The sequence below is a fragment of the Leptidea sinapis genome, chromosome 29 (genome assembly GCF_905404315.1).
Source record: "Leptidea sinapis chromosome 29, ilLepSina1.1, whole genome shotgun sequence".
Lineage (NCBI taxonomy): Eukaryota > Metazoa > Arthropoda > Insecta > Lepidoptera > Pieridae > Leptidea > Leptidea sinapis.
The window spans coordinates 6026836-6045802 of record NC_066293.1 but is presented as its reverse complement, the minus strand read 5'-3'; the positions used below and the strand labels follow the sequence as shown (position 1 = coordinate 6045802).

Sequence of the window (18967 nt, the reverse complement as noted above, 5' to 3'; positions counted from 1 at the left end):
GCCGTTACTCAATTAAAATAGATAACACAATTAAAACTGAAAACAAAATTTGATAAATGATGCGGGACTCGAACCCGCGACCTCTGGCGTTCCGTGCGAGCACACTTCCAACTGTGCCAACAGTTCGAGTGACGTATCATTTTTAAAATCTTGTATGCTTTGTTCAACTCTCAGGATGTGGCTTCATCTACAGGATCTACTTTACAGCTGATAACCTGCTCAACCCCAATATTTGCATATTAGGAAATTGCGAGACTAGGTCTGCGGTCATCTCAAGTCAATTTCAATAAAAATTAATTATGTTTTCAGTTTTATTTGTGTAATTAATCCCAGAAGTGAGGGTTATCACTTCGAAAACATGACAAATTGTGATATAAATAAGTTGGAAATATGTCTTTAATAGGATTATTGGATAACACTACTATTAAAACCATCCTGTGTTAAGATATTATCGTTTTCACAACACCATTGCTATCATTCACAACGTCGGACAGAGTAACACCATGATTCGACAACATGTGACTCTTCATACTACACTTCTGCACAAAAGCCTGACCACACAAACCGCACTTGAATCGTCTATCGTTATTATGTATCCTCATATGTTCCCTTAGCGTTTTCTTCCTCGCATATGCTTTATGGCACACCAAACACTTGAACACCCTTTCACCGTTGTGCTTTATCATATGCTCATCCAACGACTGCTTTATAAAGAAACCTTGACCACAGTCAGGGCATATATGATTCCTCTCCATAAGATGTACTTTCTTTATATGAGATGTCAGTTTAGACTTGAGTATAAACGATTTGTCGCAAACATTGCATTTATAAGTAGCCGCTGCCGTGTTGTGCTCCTTGAACATATGCCTGTTTCGCTGATAGTAACTATTGAACGACTGATCACAGTGCGGACAGTTTGTCGTGTATCTTGCGTTTGTATTATGAGTGTATTTCTCGTGGCACATTTTCCTTATTTTGGTTGTAAATATCTTATCACAAAAACTACATTTAAATGTGCCTGTTTCATGTGTACGCTTATGGTTTGACAATCTATGCTTGTTTATAAAACCCATATCACAGACTTCGCAAATATAATTCCTATAATGTCCATTCATATGCTGCAACAGCATTTTGAAAGTTTCAAACGTAGAAGAGCACAGTGCACAGTTTAATATTTCACCATCCGTCAATTTGAACTCAAGTATGTAATCATACAGATCCGGATAGAATTTAATATCATGCTCAGCAGTCAAGTGCTTCTTCAATTCAGCTATTCGCTTCATGTTTGCACTACAAATATTGCATTTCAGATCGGTGATGTCCATTTTAACACTTAGATTAGTCTTGTCCCGGCCGTCATTCAAAACAGCTGTACTGTGTTCTTCTGCAACATGTGTTCTTACTTCGTGGATATCTTTGAACGTCATTTTACAATAAGCACAGACTATTCCTGCAATAGTCTTGTTTGAGAATGGTGTACAGTTTGAATGTTTTAGTATTTTCTTAACATTATTCCTGTGTTTCTTATTGTCCGTTACAAATAGCATATCACAGTCGGTACTCTTTATTCTTCTGAGTGAGATCTTTAAGGTCGGTGCTGAACAATCTGAAAGACAGATTTATGCATATTAAAAAATTTCATACCATTTTCTTTCAGCAGCTCAAAGTGCGTAACACAGTCCTAATGGAAGGGTTCATTCAATTTACACCGGATAATAGCAAGCAATATTTGTATTTCGTTTTAAAGGCGCTGCTTGAAAACCTTATATTTTATTAGCTTTATTTCTATTGGTTGATCATTCTCTCAGTAAACTAATACTAAAACTTTAATAACAGAAATATGTGTACCACCCGTTGGTAGTACTGCTATAATTCCACCTTCGCACGACACGCCACAAATTAGGATATCATCCCGCCATCTAGATGTGTGGCGGTCCTCCACAGTGCGGTTTTCAAGGAGCTTTCTTCCACGTACTACAATGCTGTGGAATGAGCTTCCTTGTGCGGTGTTTCCGGGACGATACGACATGGGTACCTTAAAAAAAAGCGCGTACACCTTCCTTAAAGGCCGGCAACGCTCTTGTGATTCCTCTGGTGTTGCAAGAGAATGTGGGCGGCGGTGATCACTTAACACCAGGTGACCCGTACGCTCGTTTGTCCTCCTATTCCATAAAAAAAAATAGCAGTGTAACTAACTACATGACAAACACTGAACATACAGTTACTTATAATACTGCTATAGGTACTATCTACATACCATCCTTAGCTTTGACATGTTTTTTTGATTTCTTCTTGCCAAGTTTCTTCGAGTTCAGCCCAAGTATGTCAGCTAGCTTCATATCATCATCATCGTCGTTGCCGTTTAAGGCCTGCTCGTCGTTCAATGCTGCAATTTAAATGTTTTACATTTTTATCTGGTTTCTTGATGTAAATGTTACCGGCAGTGACTATCTGCCGGCGTTTACTACGTGAGTTCCCTCTACTCCCACCGAACCACGTCTCAAACGTCAAAACTCACGTCACGTCAAATATGTGGGAAATTTTTGTAAAATATGACGATAAGAGCTGAGCAGGACATTCAGCTGATGGTAATTTATACGCCCTTTAAAACGCAGTGCTGCTCAGGATACTTGAAAAAAAACAAAAAAACTGAGAAGCACTACAATAATTGCGCTCGTAATCTTGAAACCTATGATGTTAAGTCTCATTTGCCCAGTAATTTCACTAGCTGCGGTGCCCTTCAGACCGAAACACAATAATGCTTACACATTACTGCTTCACGGCAATAAATGGCGCCGTTGTGGTATCCATAATCTAGCCGGCATTTTGTGCAAAGAAGCCTTAAATGTGAAAGTATATGCCCTAAGTCGCGCTTACGATACCCTTGGGCCTGGGACTTCCCTATTCCTTTTATGCCCCGGGTAAGCACAGGGCACATGTGTCGCCTATCACTAAGATATAATTTACGTTTATTTTTATTGATTTTAAGAGTTTTTGCTTACTTTGCATATACGAAGAAATACCCGCGGCGTTATCACATGCAAAAAAAAAACAGTACAAAATTTATGCCATAAAATGTCTACTACAAACATTTTGGCCAAATTCAAAAGAATTTTTTAGAAATGTAATGTTTGACCCTCCTAAAGACGTGCTAAAAGACAAAACTTGATATACCAGCAACATGTCCTGCAAACTTTTGGTATCAATGTTAGGTGATGGCTCGATAGCCATTTTCCCAATCATTTGATAGGGCGAGAGGGACCCATTGCGTGGCCTGGGCGGAGTCCGTACTTAACGCCGGATGATTTCTATATCTGGGGTTACATGAAATCTCTAGTTTGCAAATATGGTTCACTTTTGCATAAACCATAATCATGTCGAAATTGAGTTAAACTGGTCACATGATTCATATTAACGGACTGACAAAAAATGGCAGCCTTAAATGACATCATGACTTAGTAGCTCAACACACATGTATGGAATACACTAATATTTATTAAACTTGAAAATGTGATATTTGTGGCTTGGAACGTTTTTCAGGAACTACGGCCAATTCCCTGTATATGTGTAGTCATACTAAATGAATTCTACTTTAATTAGTGTTATTGGGCTATATATGTTTTAATTAAATAATAATAATAAATAAATAAAATACTGAAATTACAATCACACCCGTTTTAATCCATTGAAGATATTTAATTTCAATAAATGTCAACTATACGGCTGATATGAATTAAGGAATTTGAAAAAGGCTAAAATAAATAAATAAAATTCCTTTAACTCACCATAGAGTAACATTCCACTGTCTCCATTATCACTGTCGGCTTCTTCTTTCACATCAATTTCACACTCATATTCTGTAAACACCAACAAAAAATTTGAGTATTTTTCTTTGTTTGTTTAATACATTCATAAAATTTAAAATTTGTTTTTCTTATAAATATGCATGAACGGATCAGAAATGAGGAGATCTGTAGGAGAACCAAAGTCACCAACATAGCTTAAATGATTATAAAACTGAGGTGGCAGAGGGCACGGCACGACAGACAGATGGCTGGTTGCACTAGTCTTCAATTGGCAAACACATCACAGATTGGGAAGATATAGTGTTCGTAGGCTCCCCACAAGTTAATAATAATAAAATATTTTATTTGCAGCTAAAAAATGTGTAATTAACAAAAGTGAAGTTATTAAACAAAATATATTACAGCCTAGAATTAAAATGAAACTTAAACATAATAGAAATAAAAGAAGCTCAAACATCAGCTGCAAATAGACACAAGCTCCGCATATGCTGACACACATCATGTATGTCCAGCGCCGATCTTCCGCTTGAGCCATTGTGTCCCAATACATATGTACGCTATGATTTTTATAATTTTAAAAAATTTGTTGTGAATTACACATTTTGATTTGCGACTTTCTCGGTGTAACCAGTATCGAACCGATGGTTTGCCTGCTCTGTGGCACTTAAGAGTCCTCAAGCATCAACCAACTGTCACCTATACACTGTCAAAATAATTACAGAACTTCTAGAGCCACATTATATCAACAAACAATTGTCAACTAATATTAATTAAGTTATTCATTTTATATTGTGCATTAGGCTTACAATTTTGAACTAAAAAATACCTACGACATTATTTTACAGTGTAATACAATCAAAACCAAAATGATAATAAAAATACCAGCAACATACAAAGGATAAGTACCTACTAGATAAATATATTATTAAAATGAACTATGATTAGAGATAGACGAAAATAGATAATTAGTTCGGTTGCCAATCGATATACTTAATAGTCTCTAGAATAAAAAAAAATATAGTGGATTTCTCATGCTAAAATAATACATTGCAGGTCGAAAAAAATGGCGATGTAAATTTAGCGAAATTGAAAAAAAAAACACCGAAATTTGTTGCTAATTAGTTTGTAAAAAATTAATTTTTTTGCTCTTACCCATCGCAAAAAATCGGCAATAACGCAAACTTTACATTAAGATAGCGTGGGAATCACTGAATGTAGACTGATCAATCAAGCAAATAGGGGTCAATTTGTTGCTGAAAGATGCTAAGAAAAAAAAAAATGATTTTGCCACGCTAGCTTAACTAACGATTTTGATGAAAACTGTGTATTACGTTGTAATAAGAGTGATAGCACTATAATCGTGGACCAAAGCTCTATCAACTACAATTCATTAAAATTGGTTAGGTTAGGTTATGTTAGAACAGTTAAAACAACGCACGAGCCGACCGTATCGTTCCGCGGCAGCGGCCGGCGAGTGCCAGAAGCAAATAGTAGGCATAAAAAGGCATAAAAGGCATTTATTTTCTCAAAATTGATTCCTTTAGAATTCTTTTTGATGTCATTTCTTATACTACTAGATACTACTACCGCTTCGGAAACAAATGGCGCTCTGAGAGAGAAGAAGCGGCGCAAGAAACTCTCCAGCATTCTTTTTTTTGCGCTCTTTTCAATAAAAGTATACAATATTGTACAGTTGCTATAAAATAATCACAATCTAGTCCCAGGCTGTCCGATCATTTAGATATTCAGCAGTGGAGTAATAGGATTTACGCCTAATAATGCCTGAACAGTGGCTGGGACTTTATTGTAGAAGTGTATACATTTACCCTTAAAGCTATTATGTATCTTATGAAGCCTACTAGAATTAGTTACAAGCAATCCCTTATTTCTAGTGTTATAATAATGAAAATCACTATTAAGAGCAAAAAGGTGACGATTTTTGTGAACATATATTAAATTTTCATAAATGTACTGACAATAAACAGTCATAATATTTATTTCTTTAAATTTTTCTTTGAGAGACTGTCTATAACCAAGCTGATATATAGCACGAACAGCTCTCTTTTGCAGAGCAAACACTATATCAATGTCAGCAGCATGACCCCATAGTAATATACCGTACGTCATGATGCTGTGAAAATAACTAAAGTACACTAATCTAGCGGTCGCAACATTCGTGTACTCTCTCTAATCTTTCTAACTGCATATGCCGCAGAGCTGAGTCTATCTGCTAGATGGGTAATATGTGGACCCCACTGAAGCTTTTTATCTAACGTGATACCCAGGAAGACTGTAGTGTCCACAAGTTCCAATCTCTGGTCATTTATAAGTACGTTGGTTTGTACCTCCGCTGTGTTTGGTGTAATGAACCGTAAACACTTTGTTTTTTTACTGTTTAAGTGCAGATTATTCGTCTCAAACCAACGCACTATCTTTGAGAGTGCATTGCTTACCTCGTCATCAATATCCGCACGTCGCTTCACTTTAAAAATAAGTGAAGTATCATCAGCAAACAATACAATCTCATGGCTATCATCTACCACAAACGGTAGATCGTTAATATATATAAGAAACAAGAAAGGACCGAGAATAGAACCCTGTGGAACACCTATTCCCACAGGTTTACCCGAAGACCGTTTGCCATTTACATCGACTATCTGAACTCTTTCGCTTAAATATGATTTTAACAGATTTAGGGCTCTATTTTTCACTCCATAATGCTTTAGTTTTAGGAGTAAAGTTTCATGGTGGACGCAGTCAAATGCTTTTGACAAATCACAAAAAATGCCCAATGCATCCTGTGACTCTTCCCAGGCGTTAAAGATGTGCTCAATGAGTCTAGTACCCGCATTAATTGTTGATAAACCCCTAGTGAAACCAAACTGATTTTTGTTCATTAATTTACAAAAATGCATTTGTAGCTGTTGAAGCAAAAGTTTTTCAAAATTTTTACTAAAAACAGGCAGCACTGAAATAGGTCTGAAATTAGCAGGGTCAAAAGAACTGCCCGATTTAAACAAAGGTATAACTTTGCTGTATTTCATGAGGTCAGGGAACACACCCTCATCTATGCATTCATTAAATATTATTGCTAATTCAGGTGCTATAATGTCAAGTATGTATTTAACAATATTAGTCGAATGGCCCCATAGGTCTTTTGTATTTTTTAGGTTAATTAATTTGCAGATTTTTATTATATCGCTACCTGTAACATACTTAAATTTCAAGTCAGTAGAAGATACTGGTACGTGTAATTTAAGCATATCATATGCTGCTTTTGGCGAAGAGTTAAGGTATTTGGTCGTACAATCGGGATTTCGGAGAAGTATTTATCAAATTCATTTGCAATTTCTATTTCCGAATTTATAACGCGATTATTAATATTTAAACAGATAGAGGTGTTACGGCAATTCGATCTACCAGTTTCATTGTTAATTACACTCCAAGTCGCTTTTACTTTATTATTACTGTTTTTAATTTTATATTGCAATGAAACGTGTTTTCGCTTCATGACAAACTATTTTAAAAAGCTTGGAGTATTTTTTTACATATATTTTAAATTCTTCACTATTATTGTAATGTTTCTCATAATAAAGGTCATATAAGCGTTTACGACTTTTGTGGATACCCATTGTTGCCCAATCATTAAAACTATGTTTGTTGTTTACTGTCACCGTTACTGGAGTAAAAATCCTGTCAAATTCCTCACAGAAGGAGTTGAAGACTAAGTTATAGTGAAAATTAGCAGTTTCACCACAGTGTAAAAATGGTATCGTATTTACCAAATTATTTCTAAACCTCTCAAGACGGCTACCCGTAACTGGTATAATCGTCACCTTTTTTGGTCTGACATTGTCCAATTTATTTGTATTTACTTTTATATATGTATTTACTTTTATAAGTTGCCCACTATGGTCGGACTGAAGATTATTAATTATGAGTTTACTAGTAATAGTAACATCTGTAAAAATATTATCTAAACAGGTTGCTGTTGTAGAAGTGATTCTAGTAGGTTCCCAAAATACATTGAACAAATTAAAACTTTGAAATAAATTTTTAAGGCTAGTACAATTGGCCGAAGGTTCAAGCAAGTTTATATTAAAATCTCCACACACTATAATTGACTTGCTAGTTTTGCTAAATTTTGATAGTACCTCCTCCATTCTATGTTGGAATTGTTCATATGATGCAGTGGGGGGGCGGTATACACTTACAATAATAAATTGCTCTAGTTCTATACAAGCTATCTCAATTAGTTGTTCTATAGAGAGATTAACAATATCTCTTCTATTTTTACATTTTAATCTATTATTAATAATAATTAGGGAACCTCCATGTATTGCCCTACTTCTACAAAACGAACTGACTACTTTATGTTCTCTAAAACTAAACTGGAGCTGATGACTCTTACGCCAATGTTCTGTAATACATAATATATCTATATTACAGCAGCTCAAAAACAGTTCAATTTCTAATTCCTTACTTGAGATACCTTGTATATTCTGGTGAACAATATTTATGAGCTTTATATTATGATTATCTATAGCAGTAACATTTATATTTGGTGAATGTTGCCTATTTTGTATGATATTGCAAGAGTTGTCCTCCCTTGTCAAATAACTTAATTTAAATTAATTGAAGAAAAATCTTCATTGTTATATTTTTGTACATTAGTACTAATACATTCCCCAATAGGGGCTTGTATGTCGATTATTTTACAATTTTGCCCAATAGAGGCATGTTTATTAAATAATACTACAGAGGAAGTAGTTTGTTGACTAAGACTATAAGCTACTAAAGTAGCCAGCTGTCGCTTAACTCTAAATGGTAGGTATAGGTTACCATTGGTTATTTTCATTTTATAATTAATGAATTTATTTGTGTCAAATAAAATTAAATTTTCATTGTTGTGGAATGTCGCATTATACAAAGTTGTATTTAATTTAAATATTTTTCTATTTTGCTCCTGTGTCAAATCCGAGGAGTATGGGAATGTACACATCATCACTTTAGATTTTGTCTTATTGGAAATATTAATTAATTTTTCTATATTTTTAATTAGGTCCTTATTTCTAATATTATGAGAGTTATTACCAAACATTATACCTATGATTGTTTTTTCTTTTAGATTTATTTTTGGTATGGAATTTATGAGGTTATTGAAAGTTATATTGGGTTTACATATATTTATCAACTCACAATTCTTTGCAACTGCATTATTTAATAAAGGTCCAAACCCTTGGCCAATTTTGTCTGAAAATAATATAAACCTACTTGATGCACTTGTATCCATACTTTGACTAGTTTCGTTTGGCGTCTAGGCGTTTCCGGATTGCCGATTTTTTGCGATCGGTTAGAGCAAAAAAATTAATTTTTTAGGAACTAATTAGCAACAAATTTTGGTGTTTTTTTTTTTCAATTCAGCTAATTTTACGTCGCCATCTTTTCAGACCTATACATTGCTTCTGGTTTCATAAAAAATGACAATATGTATTACCCATTGCAATATTTACATTACAAACAATTTTAAGACATTAATTTTAGATGATGAAGAAGTCAAAATCAATGTTTTCGTCTTATTACTCAGGGACTGTAAAATATAAAAACAATAAAATTGAAAAATTTGTTTCATAAGCAATTCTTGACTAAATTTGAAAAGCAAATCTACTATAACCTGAATGTCTTGCAAACAATATCCAGTTAAATGGTTCGTTAGTCAGTGCAATAAATGCTAAAGGCAATGTTTTATGAGGAAAGCAAGTCATATAAATCAAATTACTTTTAATTGGTGCATCCTCTAGATCCTTTAGGCTTTGTTGCACCATTGTCTTAAATTCAATCGCTTCTCTTAGCCTTGATACACAAGTATCACATATACCATTTTCATTTGTGTGGCCCAATGGTATCTGAAACAATTATAATATTTTTATTATACATTATAGGATTTAGAATGTATAAAATTTGAGATACCGTTTGATTTGAAAGATCCAATAAAATTTAGAACTGATACCAAAACAAATTATTATTTTACAAGTTGACCATGATTCTTAGTCATATCTTTAGAGAAAGATTTTAAATTTATTTCTATATCAGTTTCAAATATGGATGATAGATATTTCAAATGGCGACTTGATGTCCCAACTAAACTGAAATGAAGCATTGGTGGTGGTTATGCCACCTATTGAGTTAAAACAATTACCACCGCTACCCAGAATACAAGAAACCTACCTATCTCATTTTGGTTTCAATCCCATACCCGGTGTTATAAGAGTATGGGCAGTGGTGATTATGTACCATCTTGAGAGTTTCTTGCGCCACTTCTACTCTCTGTGTCAAAAAGAATTCTAGCAAAAAAAATTGTCTACCATACCACTGACCGAAATGCTGCTTTGTTCTTCTCTTCCATAAGAAAATGTACCTTTGTATGTCAGTTACTCTTCAACAACAAAACCATCATTACAACAAACTATTCTTACAACAGTTATAAATAATCTTCTGTGAGTTAATTTGTTGAAAGGAACAAACAGGTTTGTTGTTAAATATTTAGTAAGAGTTTTACTTTAACCTGTCAAATATAAACTTAAAAATATTACTTGCAGTCGAAAAAAATAACAAGTCGGCAATGAAGTCCTAAATCATCGCTAGAACCAAAAGAACACAAGTCCTGTATTGAAAATGAATGCTTATGTGACATTAATGTAGAACAACATGACTGTAGAATTAAAGAAACATAGGTACTAATATTAAACTTACGCTAATATTAAAGCATTCCTTTAGCATGTCTCCAAACACTTCGACTTTACCAAAATAAGTATATGGCGTGTAAAGATCTTTATGTGAAAATTTCGCTAAGCAACATCGACACCTTGTAGTTGTAGTGTCCATCATTAACTTCCTGAGAGAACTTTATTTGAAAAGGATAGGATGTAAATAGTGCACCTTCCTCGTTTGAGTAATAGTGTTCCGTGGCATGTTCCAAATGGTCCCTTTAATGTGAGTTCAAAATAAAGTATTCTTCTATCTATATTTCAATTACTTTTTATTTTTAATGCAATTTCCAGCTTCCAGAGTCAAGTGACAAGTCATTACAACACAGAACACTTATTTTTTATTTATGACGACTGACGTATATTTGACAGACTGCTTTCCAATAATTACAGCACTAGAGCGCATTATGCGGCATAATGCTCAACGTTGAGTGTTCCAACTACAACAACGCTTCGCACAATCCAGCACTCTCAAAAGTACTGCTTTTGCTCTAGTACTGTAATTGGAAAACAGTCTATTTTTCTTTTTTTCATAGAAGAGGAGGACGAACGGGTCATCTGTTGATGTTAAGTGGTCGCTACCACCCACATTCTGTTGCAACAGCATAGAAATCACAGGAGCGTTGCCGGCCTTTAAGGAAATCTTTGAAGGTACCCATGTTGAATCGTCCCGTAATCACCGCACAATGAAGCTCATTCTATAGCTCTGTTGTATATTTGAGAGTACAATGCCTTTTGAAATAAATTAATACCTTTTCGAAAAACTTGAATATTGAAGGAAGACTTTCCCTCAGTGAACGCATATAAAACATATGCGTTCAATGCTTTCCCTATCATTAATTTAAATTTAATTAATAAGACATGATAGTAGTTGTCAATAGTAATAGTAATTTGTTGTCAATAGCCCAATAACAATTACAGGTGTTTTCAGGTGCTTTTTTGCAGTCAGCGCCATCTATTGGACCACTTATTTCTTAGGAACAACAACGGTTAGATGAAAACCTCATGCTGCTGCTTCATGGCGTAATTAATCCTTTCATTGGTTGCACTTGCTACTGCCTGCCAATCAGCGATCGATATCGTCCACAGTACCTTTAGTTACTAATTTTCTAAATCGTCGTTCAATGACATTCGTTTCGATTATTGTCACTTTTCATAAAGATTTTTTAATTTATGTTGTATTAAAGTCATTTTATCCTGATGTATACGATAATTTTACGGTCCTGGGTACGATAGGTGCTCATGCTCATGGTCTCATGTTGTGAACGGATAGCGACTAGCGAATAAGAGAAGTGACTAGTGAGTATCGGTTATGCGACTACGTCTAGTCTCTTTTTAAGAAATACGCCGAGCCGGAATGGTGTATTGAGAAACTTTGTATAGTTTTGGGCCACATCATGTAACTTTGCGATATGCCAACCAGCCTAGGGAAACTCTCTAAGAAAAAAGTAATTCACCCGATTGTATGAAACGTGCAGCCATTGATAGATTGACAGATGACCGCTATAATCATGAAAAATCGGAAATAGCTGAATTCCACTATGTTTTAAGCAACTATTCGCTTTCAAACTTAGCTGGATTATACTTCGTCGCCAATCGCTTTAATTACAAATTACTACTTTATTAACTATTTCAAACTTATGTCAAATCACTGCACGTTTCATTTCAGTAACTAGTACTTTTCAAGATTGCAGTATTTAGTATTTACATACTCTTTGATGCTAACTGCCAACATTGAAGACACAGAAAGTCTATGCAGAAAGGTATAAAAAAAAATGAAAAATCTGAATTACTATTAAAAATGGCGGAGAATTGATCGAACCGCGGCGTCATGGCTGTGTTTGAAATGCCTGTTTTAATACAGCAGGTTCAATAAGGATTCTTGTAAACAGTAGTGAAAATACAGACAATGGAGTCAAACTTTAGCGATAGTATGTGCCGGTGTTGTGCGTCCGAGGGTGTGTTTAAAGACTTCAATAGCACCTATCAATGGATGGGCGCAGAGGAGGTGTACGCCGACATGTTGAAAGATTGTTTCGATATTACGGTACATGTATTTGACTTCTACATTTAATATCAATATGTCTAGAAAATCAAACAGCATTTGTTTTTGTTATTGTTTATATTCTGTGCTCTTATGTGCCTTCATCTTGCTTCTCCAATCCGTGAAAATTTGCCGTTGTAGCTTTTTAATTATGCCTGTGTGAGGAGTTGTATGATGCATAGAAGAACAGCTGAAGGGTAAAAAATAATAAATTTATAATATTGAATTATATATATCATTCATTAAAATTTTGTTCCTTGACGTAATTTAATATGTCAACACATGATCGATTTTTCACTCCCTTCTGGAAACTGCAGACAATTTACCATTACTCAGTTATTAGTATGCTTTTCCCCAAGTTCTGTTGTTAATTACAGTAAGCATGTTTTTAGCTGTAAATATGAATGAATGGGATATTGGTTTCTGATATATGCTTTATATAAACTATTTACTTCAAAAAATTCTACAGCAATTTTTTTTTGCCTTCTTAGTCTATTCTTAATCACTAGAGGTGGTCGTTAAATCAATAAATAGTTTTATATTCGTAAACAAACTAACTGGTTTTCTTCAACAAAAAAAACCTGTTGAAAATAATAAGCTAATAAATTCAATCAACATCTTCGCCCATATCTCGCAATAAATGAAGCATAATTCAGACTCTTGCTCCTTTCCCTTTCTCACTTCTGTGGCATTTCCACCACAACACCAATAAATTGATGAATGCCTTGCAAAAACAGCTTTTATTGCTTGATTTGCAAGCATTTCATTAGAAAATGTTAATTAATTAAAACATTAATCTGCTGTCATAAACTTACAATATTTTTTGTTATTTATTGTTATTTAGTTATATTTTTGTTGTTATTTAGAATAGAACACAATTTATGTTCACTGTCGTCAATCTGTCATTACATATCTAAATCTTCCCATATGAATATGATCTATCTATTAGACACACCTTAGACAACCTTTGGCTCGTGTTTAAATATAAGCAATAACTAAAGATTTTTGAACCCTAAACAACAGAAAGACATCGATTTGTAATAGAACTTTTTTAAAACAAGTGCTTAACATATGTTTAATTATTTTATAATAACACAGTTTGTCTTTATCTTACCAATGTCACTACAGAATTACATGGCAAGGAGAAGTCATTTTAAAATATCTTTAAGTGTGTTTACACAAAAAAAAATTTGAAAAACAAAAATTCGTGACTCTAACCCACAACTTCAGGTGTTCCGTGCCGGTGCTCTAACCAACTGAGCTAACAGTTTGAGTAAAATAAAGAAAAAGAGAAAAATTTACAGAAATAAACATTTTGACTGTTGCTTTTCAATATATTCTTGATAATGTTCTATATGTTTAAAAGCACATTTAGGAATTTGCTAGAAACTGTGACAATCATAAAGTTAACATGAGGAACAAATATAAACTTGTTATTACTCAGTTAAGTCGAGTTAGTAAGTCTTTTACTCGGCAATATATACGCTTTTATAATACAATCCCAAAAAAAAAAAATTAATGATGATCTTAGAGATACTACAGAGTGGGAATGAAGAGGACACCTCAGTCTCTTTAATAATAAATGTTTATTCTACGATATCACATAATGCATATTTTTAAATTTAAAAAAGAGTGCTGAGTTTCTTGCGCCCATTCTTCTCAGGTCTGAGGCAGTATACTTTGAATGGGTGGTAGTTTTTGACATTCAATAAGTGATTTTGAATAAAGATATTTGAATTTGTACATAGCAAAGGATAGGGGTAATTGCACCATGTTAATAATATGTGGTATCAATGCAATAATTATTTTTGCACTAGTAAAACTGACTTCTTTTTACGATGCAGTGCCACTCAGGATTCTTGAAAAACTCCATTAATTCTGAACGGCACTACAACTGCACTCGTCACCTTGAGACATAAGATGTTAAGTCTCATTTGCCCAGTAATTTCACTAACTACGGCAGAAATACCCGTCATTGTGGTACCCATAATCTAGCCGGCATCCTGTGCAAAGGAGCCTCCCACTGGTGACTACTCCCCACTATGAGCACTATTACAATAAATTAATTAGCGACCATCTCAAAAAATGGCTCTGTCGTAAATCCTACTCCACAGCTGAATATTTTTAGTGATCCAACAACCTGGGATTAGATTATGATTATTTTAGAGCAATGGCAATGACAGTAGAACATTGTATATTTTATTAGAAAGAGCACAAAAAAAGAATGCTGAGAGAGCACCATTTGTTTCCAAAGTGGTACCTAGTAGTATTTTAGAAATGACACCAAAAATAATTCTAAACTTTTTAACATGCTTTAACATGGGGAGAAGATCAGCTAAAAAGCTACCAGTTTAATCATACAATAACAAAATTGCTTAGCTTACTTCATGTAAATACTATACTAATATAAATGGCCTGTGCAAAACTAGTCCGGAACCATGCAATATTGTTTTTAAATGACAATAAGCGATGAGAAGAGCAAGACATTCAGACTAATAGTAATTTTTAAGGCCTCTCCAATGCAGTGCCACTCAGGATTTTTGAAAAACCCAAAAATTTTGAGCGGCAGTACAATAACGCACGTCACTTTGAGACATAAGATGTTGTTGTGTTGCCTAGTAATTGCACCCTTCAGACCGAAATACAATAATGCTTACACATTACTGCTTCACAGCTTTTAATTAAGATACTACTAAACCTATGTTACTCGCCAAAGCTAATTTGAAGATAACCTAATTTTATTTATCAAATTTAGTCCAGCTGTTTTTTTTTTTATGGAATAGCAGGACAAACGAGCGTACGGGTCACCTGGTGTTTAGTGATCACCGCCGCCACATTCTCTTGCCACACCAGAGGAATCACAAGAGTGTTGCCGGCCTTTAAGGAAGGTGGACGCGCTTTTTTTGAAGGTACCCATGTCGTTCGTCCCGGAAACACCGCACAAGGAAGCTCATTCCATAGCTTTGTAGTACGTGGAAGAAAGCTCCTAGAAAATCGCACTGTGGAGGACCGCCACACATCCAGATGGTGGGGATGATATCCTAACTTGTGGCGTGTCGTGCGAAGGTGGAATTCGGCGGCAGGAATCAGGTTAAACAGCTCTTCGGAACACTCCCCGTGATAAATTGCTCTAGAAGACACACAATGAAGCGACGTCTCTACGCAACGCCAAGTGATCCAGCCGTTCACAGAGCACTGGGTCCCCGACAATTCGAGCTGCTCTGCGTTGCACGCGGTCAAATGGATCGAGCTGATACTGGGGTGCGCCAGACCAGAGATGACAGCAATACTCCATGTGTGGCCGGACCTGCGCTTTGTACAGCGCTAGAATGTGGGCCGGCTTGAAGTATTGCCGTGCTCTATTGATGAATTGCCGTGCTCTATTGATGACGCCCAGCTTCTTCGAAGCTAATTTGGCTTTGCCCTCTAGATGGCCACGGAATTGGCAATCGCTCGAGATTTCGAGACCCAGTTTTCCGATACTAGGTGAGGCTTTAAGGGAAGTGTTATCGAAGAGCGGTGATACGACAAATGGGGCTTTTTTTAGTGGTAAACGCGCAAACTTGAGTCTTCTGGGGGTTAAATTGGACAATGTTCAATTTACCCCATTCCGCGACCCTGGCCCGATTGTGCTGACGTCAAAAGACGGTAGCGTGACTCTCCCACTTTCAATAAGCCCAGCCCGTACTCGCCTCTTACGACACCCTTGGGCCTGGGACTACCCTATTCTTTTTACGCCCCGGGGAAGCACAGGAGTTTTGGAGTCCATAGGATCAACGCACGTACTTACACACACTTATTGATTTTGTTTATATAGATCTCTAAAATATATTGTTATCACCATCAGCTGACAGTATCGGAGACTATCAACAGTGGCGGCATATGTGAGGTGTGCATTACCCAGCTGAGGAATGCATTCAACTTCAAGAAGCAGGTGCAGTACACGGAGGAGCAGTTCAAGAGGAAGATTGAGGAGATGAAGTTCAAAAGTGAGTTGCTTACCTTTGCGATATCATAGCTTCATAATCATCAGCAGGAAGACGTCCACTGCTGGACGAAAGCCTCCCCAAATGATAGCCACGACGATCGGTCCTGCGCTGCCTTCATACAATATGGAGTATATTGTCAATCTTGATCAGATCATCGGACCATCTTGGGGCCTATCAATACTGCGTCTTCCGGTACGTGGTCGCCATTTGAAGACTTTACTGCCCCAACGGCCTTCTGTCCGTCAAACTATGTGCCCTGCCCACTGCCACTTCAGTTTCACAATCATTATCATACGAAAGCTTGCATTTTTATTACACCTAAATCCTCAGATACATCAACAATCAATACAGAGGACAAAACAGCTTAAATTATGTACATAAATAAATCATAGTTATTTATGCAACTGTTGTGTAATAAGGGGTATTAAAACACGAATGTGGATTTATATATGATAATAGTATCATAAAAGTCTATTAATACCTAATTATCAACAGTTGCATACAAGACTTTATCTACACCCAAAATATGAATCCTCTAAAAGATTCTGAAACAGTTAGCTTACTGCTTACATTAAAACAGCCAGTCCTAGTAGTAACCTAATATCATCCATTGGTGATTATATACAAATAAACTAAGTATTAATGAAAGAATTATTTATTTTAGTAGTAATTTACATTTTGTATAGTGCAATAATTAAAATTCACTTGAATATTATGTTCTTTTGGAAATTAATCGCTCATTTTTTGTAATCAAAACAATAAAAATATCGAAGAAAAATGGCGGGGATTCGATAACCTACTTTTTATTACGGCGCGCGACGTTCTGGTGGTTTCGAACGCGCGTAAATCAAAATGTTCTTTTTTTGAAATTCATACAGATGCCACGCATCGAGCAATAAGTATGTGGCTGTCTGTTAAAACTCTTTGAGCATGAAGGGAATGAAAAAAAAATAGGAGTGTTGTTATGAAATTCAGTACAACATTACAATACTCTTTTGGATGGTGTAATGGTTATTAGAACATTGGGTGTTTTAATGTTGGCAATAAGCTAACTGTTTCAGAATCTTTAATAGAGGATTTAAAGCATGGGTGTAGATAAATATTATTAAAGCACTTATTTATCATCACAGAAAATAATATTTATTCGTAAAACTGGTTTATGTGATGAACGTAAATAAATATATTAATTTAAACGTACTGATTAAAACAGAGCCATCTAGTGGCACAATAAGGGAACAGTTATCAATTGTTGAACTATTGTATGATGTGTTCAGTATTCAGAAACGAAGTGACAGATAACCGACGCTTATCTTATCCATAACTTTTATGGACTAATAGCTAATAAACCCCTTATTCATAATGGTCCGCTAACTTTAAACAGCCGCTTAGGAGTGTTTTTTCTCATTCTGACTTAGGTCAATAGAAGAAGACAGAGTGAGAATTAGCAATGCTTTAAGTTAGCAGACAATATGAATAAGGGGATAAAAGTTTATTATGGATATTCAAAAACCGGGCACTATACCAGTAAGTAAAAATATAAAATAATTGAGAAAAAAACACCACTACAGTTATTGAGTACAAGTAAATGAATCAATCCACACACATCCCCACTAAACTTTTCAAAATATGTGAATGTAAATTTGTTTGTTACGCTTTTACGCCGGAGCTACTGAACGGATTTTGATGAAATTTGGTACAGCGATAGACTATAGCTTGGTAAAAGACATAGGCTACATTTTATCCCGGAAAAATCAATGGTTCCCGCGGGATTTGTGAAAAACATGAGCTAGTTGTAAATAGGTAAGGTATAATGCAAACATTATTTTTTTAATTTTAATAGCATTATGCAGATTTCGCTACACTGTTATTACTTATTTATTTAAGATGGGGGTAACATTGGACAAGCCTTATCTTACCCCATTCCGCGACCTTCTCAAGAAAGGACTCTCTTCCTAGTAAAGACAGAGTGGATATTATACTTACGATCTCTTACCGATCGATAAATATGGATTAGTACATACTTATAAAATGTTAAACGTACTTGTATTTTCCAGCTGAAATAGTAAAGGTGGAAGAGGCGGGAGAAGATGACTTTCCATCGGACCACAACCTCTCCGATGATGACTTTTCATCACCAGGTCAGTAACTTTATCATTTTTTTAGTAGGAATGAGCGCGGGCCTGATGTATAAGTCCGTACCAGTGATTGTTTCATCTGAGACGTAACGCGTTATAAAACTACTTCGGTCCTATGATTGTTAACTTGGCGTTTGTTACTTTATAATATAAAAATAGTAAAGAACTCTTTGAAATATCTCAGCTGATGAATAGGAGTCTGGCAGTACGCAAGCACCAAGGAAAC

At 35.2% G+C, this 18967-nt stretch overlaps 2 protein-coding genes across 20 annotated transcripts in view; one reads left to right on the top strand and one right to left on the bottom strand.

The window, feature by feature from the left end:
• Nucleotides 1-378: 378 nt before the first annotated feature.
• Nucleotides 379-10912, bottom strand: LOC126973461 (zinc finger protein Xfin-like). The gene is made up of 5 exons (XM_050820754.1): nucleotides 10560-10912; nucleotides 9586-9712; nucleotides 3786-3857; nucleotides 2258-2386; nucleotides 379-1606 (listed from the first exon to the last, which is right to left on the bottom strand). The coding sequence occupies exons 1-5, from the start codon at nucleotides 10692-10694 to the stop codon at nucleotides 441-443; spliced, it is 1629 nt and encodes a 542-aa protein (XP_050676711.1). The 5' UTR covers nucleotides 10695-10912; the 3' UTR covers nucleotides 379-440.
• A 1412-nt stretch (nucleotides 10913-12324) lies between these two features.
• The window catches only part of LOC126973455 (zinc finger protein 57-like), a 74449-nt gene continuing 67806 nt past the window's right edge, over nucleotides 12325-18967 (top strand). For 8 of the 19 annotated variants that reach the window (XM_050820731.1, XM_050820727.1, XM_050820728.1 and 5 more), the window contains exons 1-3: nucleotides 12345-12620; nucleotides 16465-16606; nucleotides 18661-18744. In XM_050820731.1, coding sequence (XP_050676688.1) covers nucleotides 12483-12620; nucleotides 16465-16606; nucleotides 18661-18744 — 364 coding nt within the window. In that variant the 5' untranslated portion in view covers nucleotides 12345-12482. Of the gene's footprint in view, nucleotides 12621-16464; nucleotides 16607-18660; nucleotides 18745-18967 lie in introns of all 19 variants that reach the window. The other 11 variants (XM_050820740.1, XM_050820736.1, XM_050820735.1 and 8 more) reach the window with 8 other exon arrangements.

Excerpts from the sequence above, each read along its gene's own strand:
- LOC126973461 (XM_050820754.1), bottom strand. The coding sequence starts at position 10,694 with ATGATGGACACTACAACTACAAGGTGTCGATGTTGCTTAGCGAAATTT. Across the intron at positions 2,387-3,785 it reads CAGTGGAATGTTACTCTATG|CATTGAACGACGAGCAGGCC; the intron begins GTGAGTTAAAGG and ends TTTAAATTGCAG. Across the intron at positions 1,607-2,257 it reads ACATGTCAAAGCTAAGGATG|ATTGTTCAGCACCGACCTTA; the intron begins GTATGTAGATAG and ends TCTGTCTTTCAG.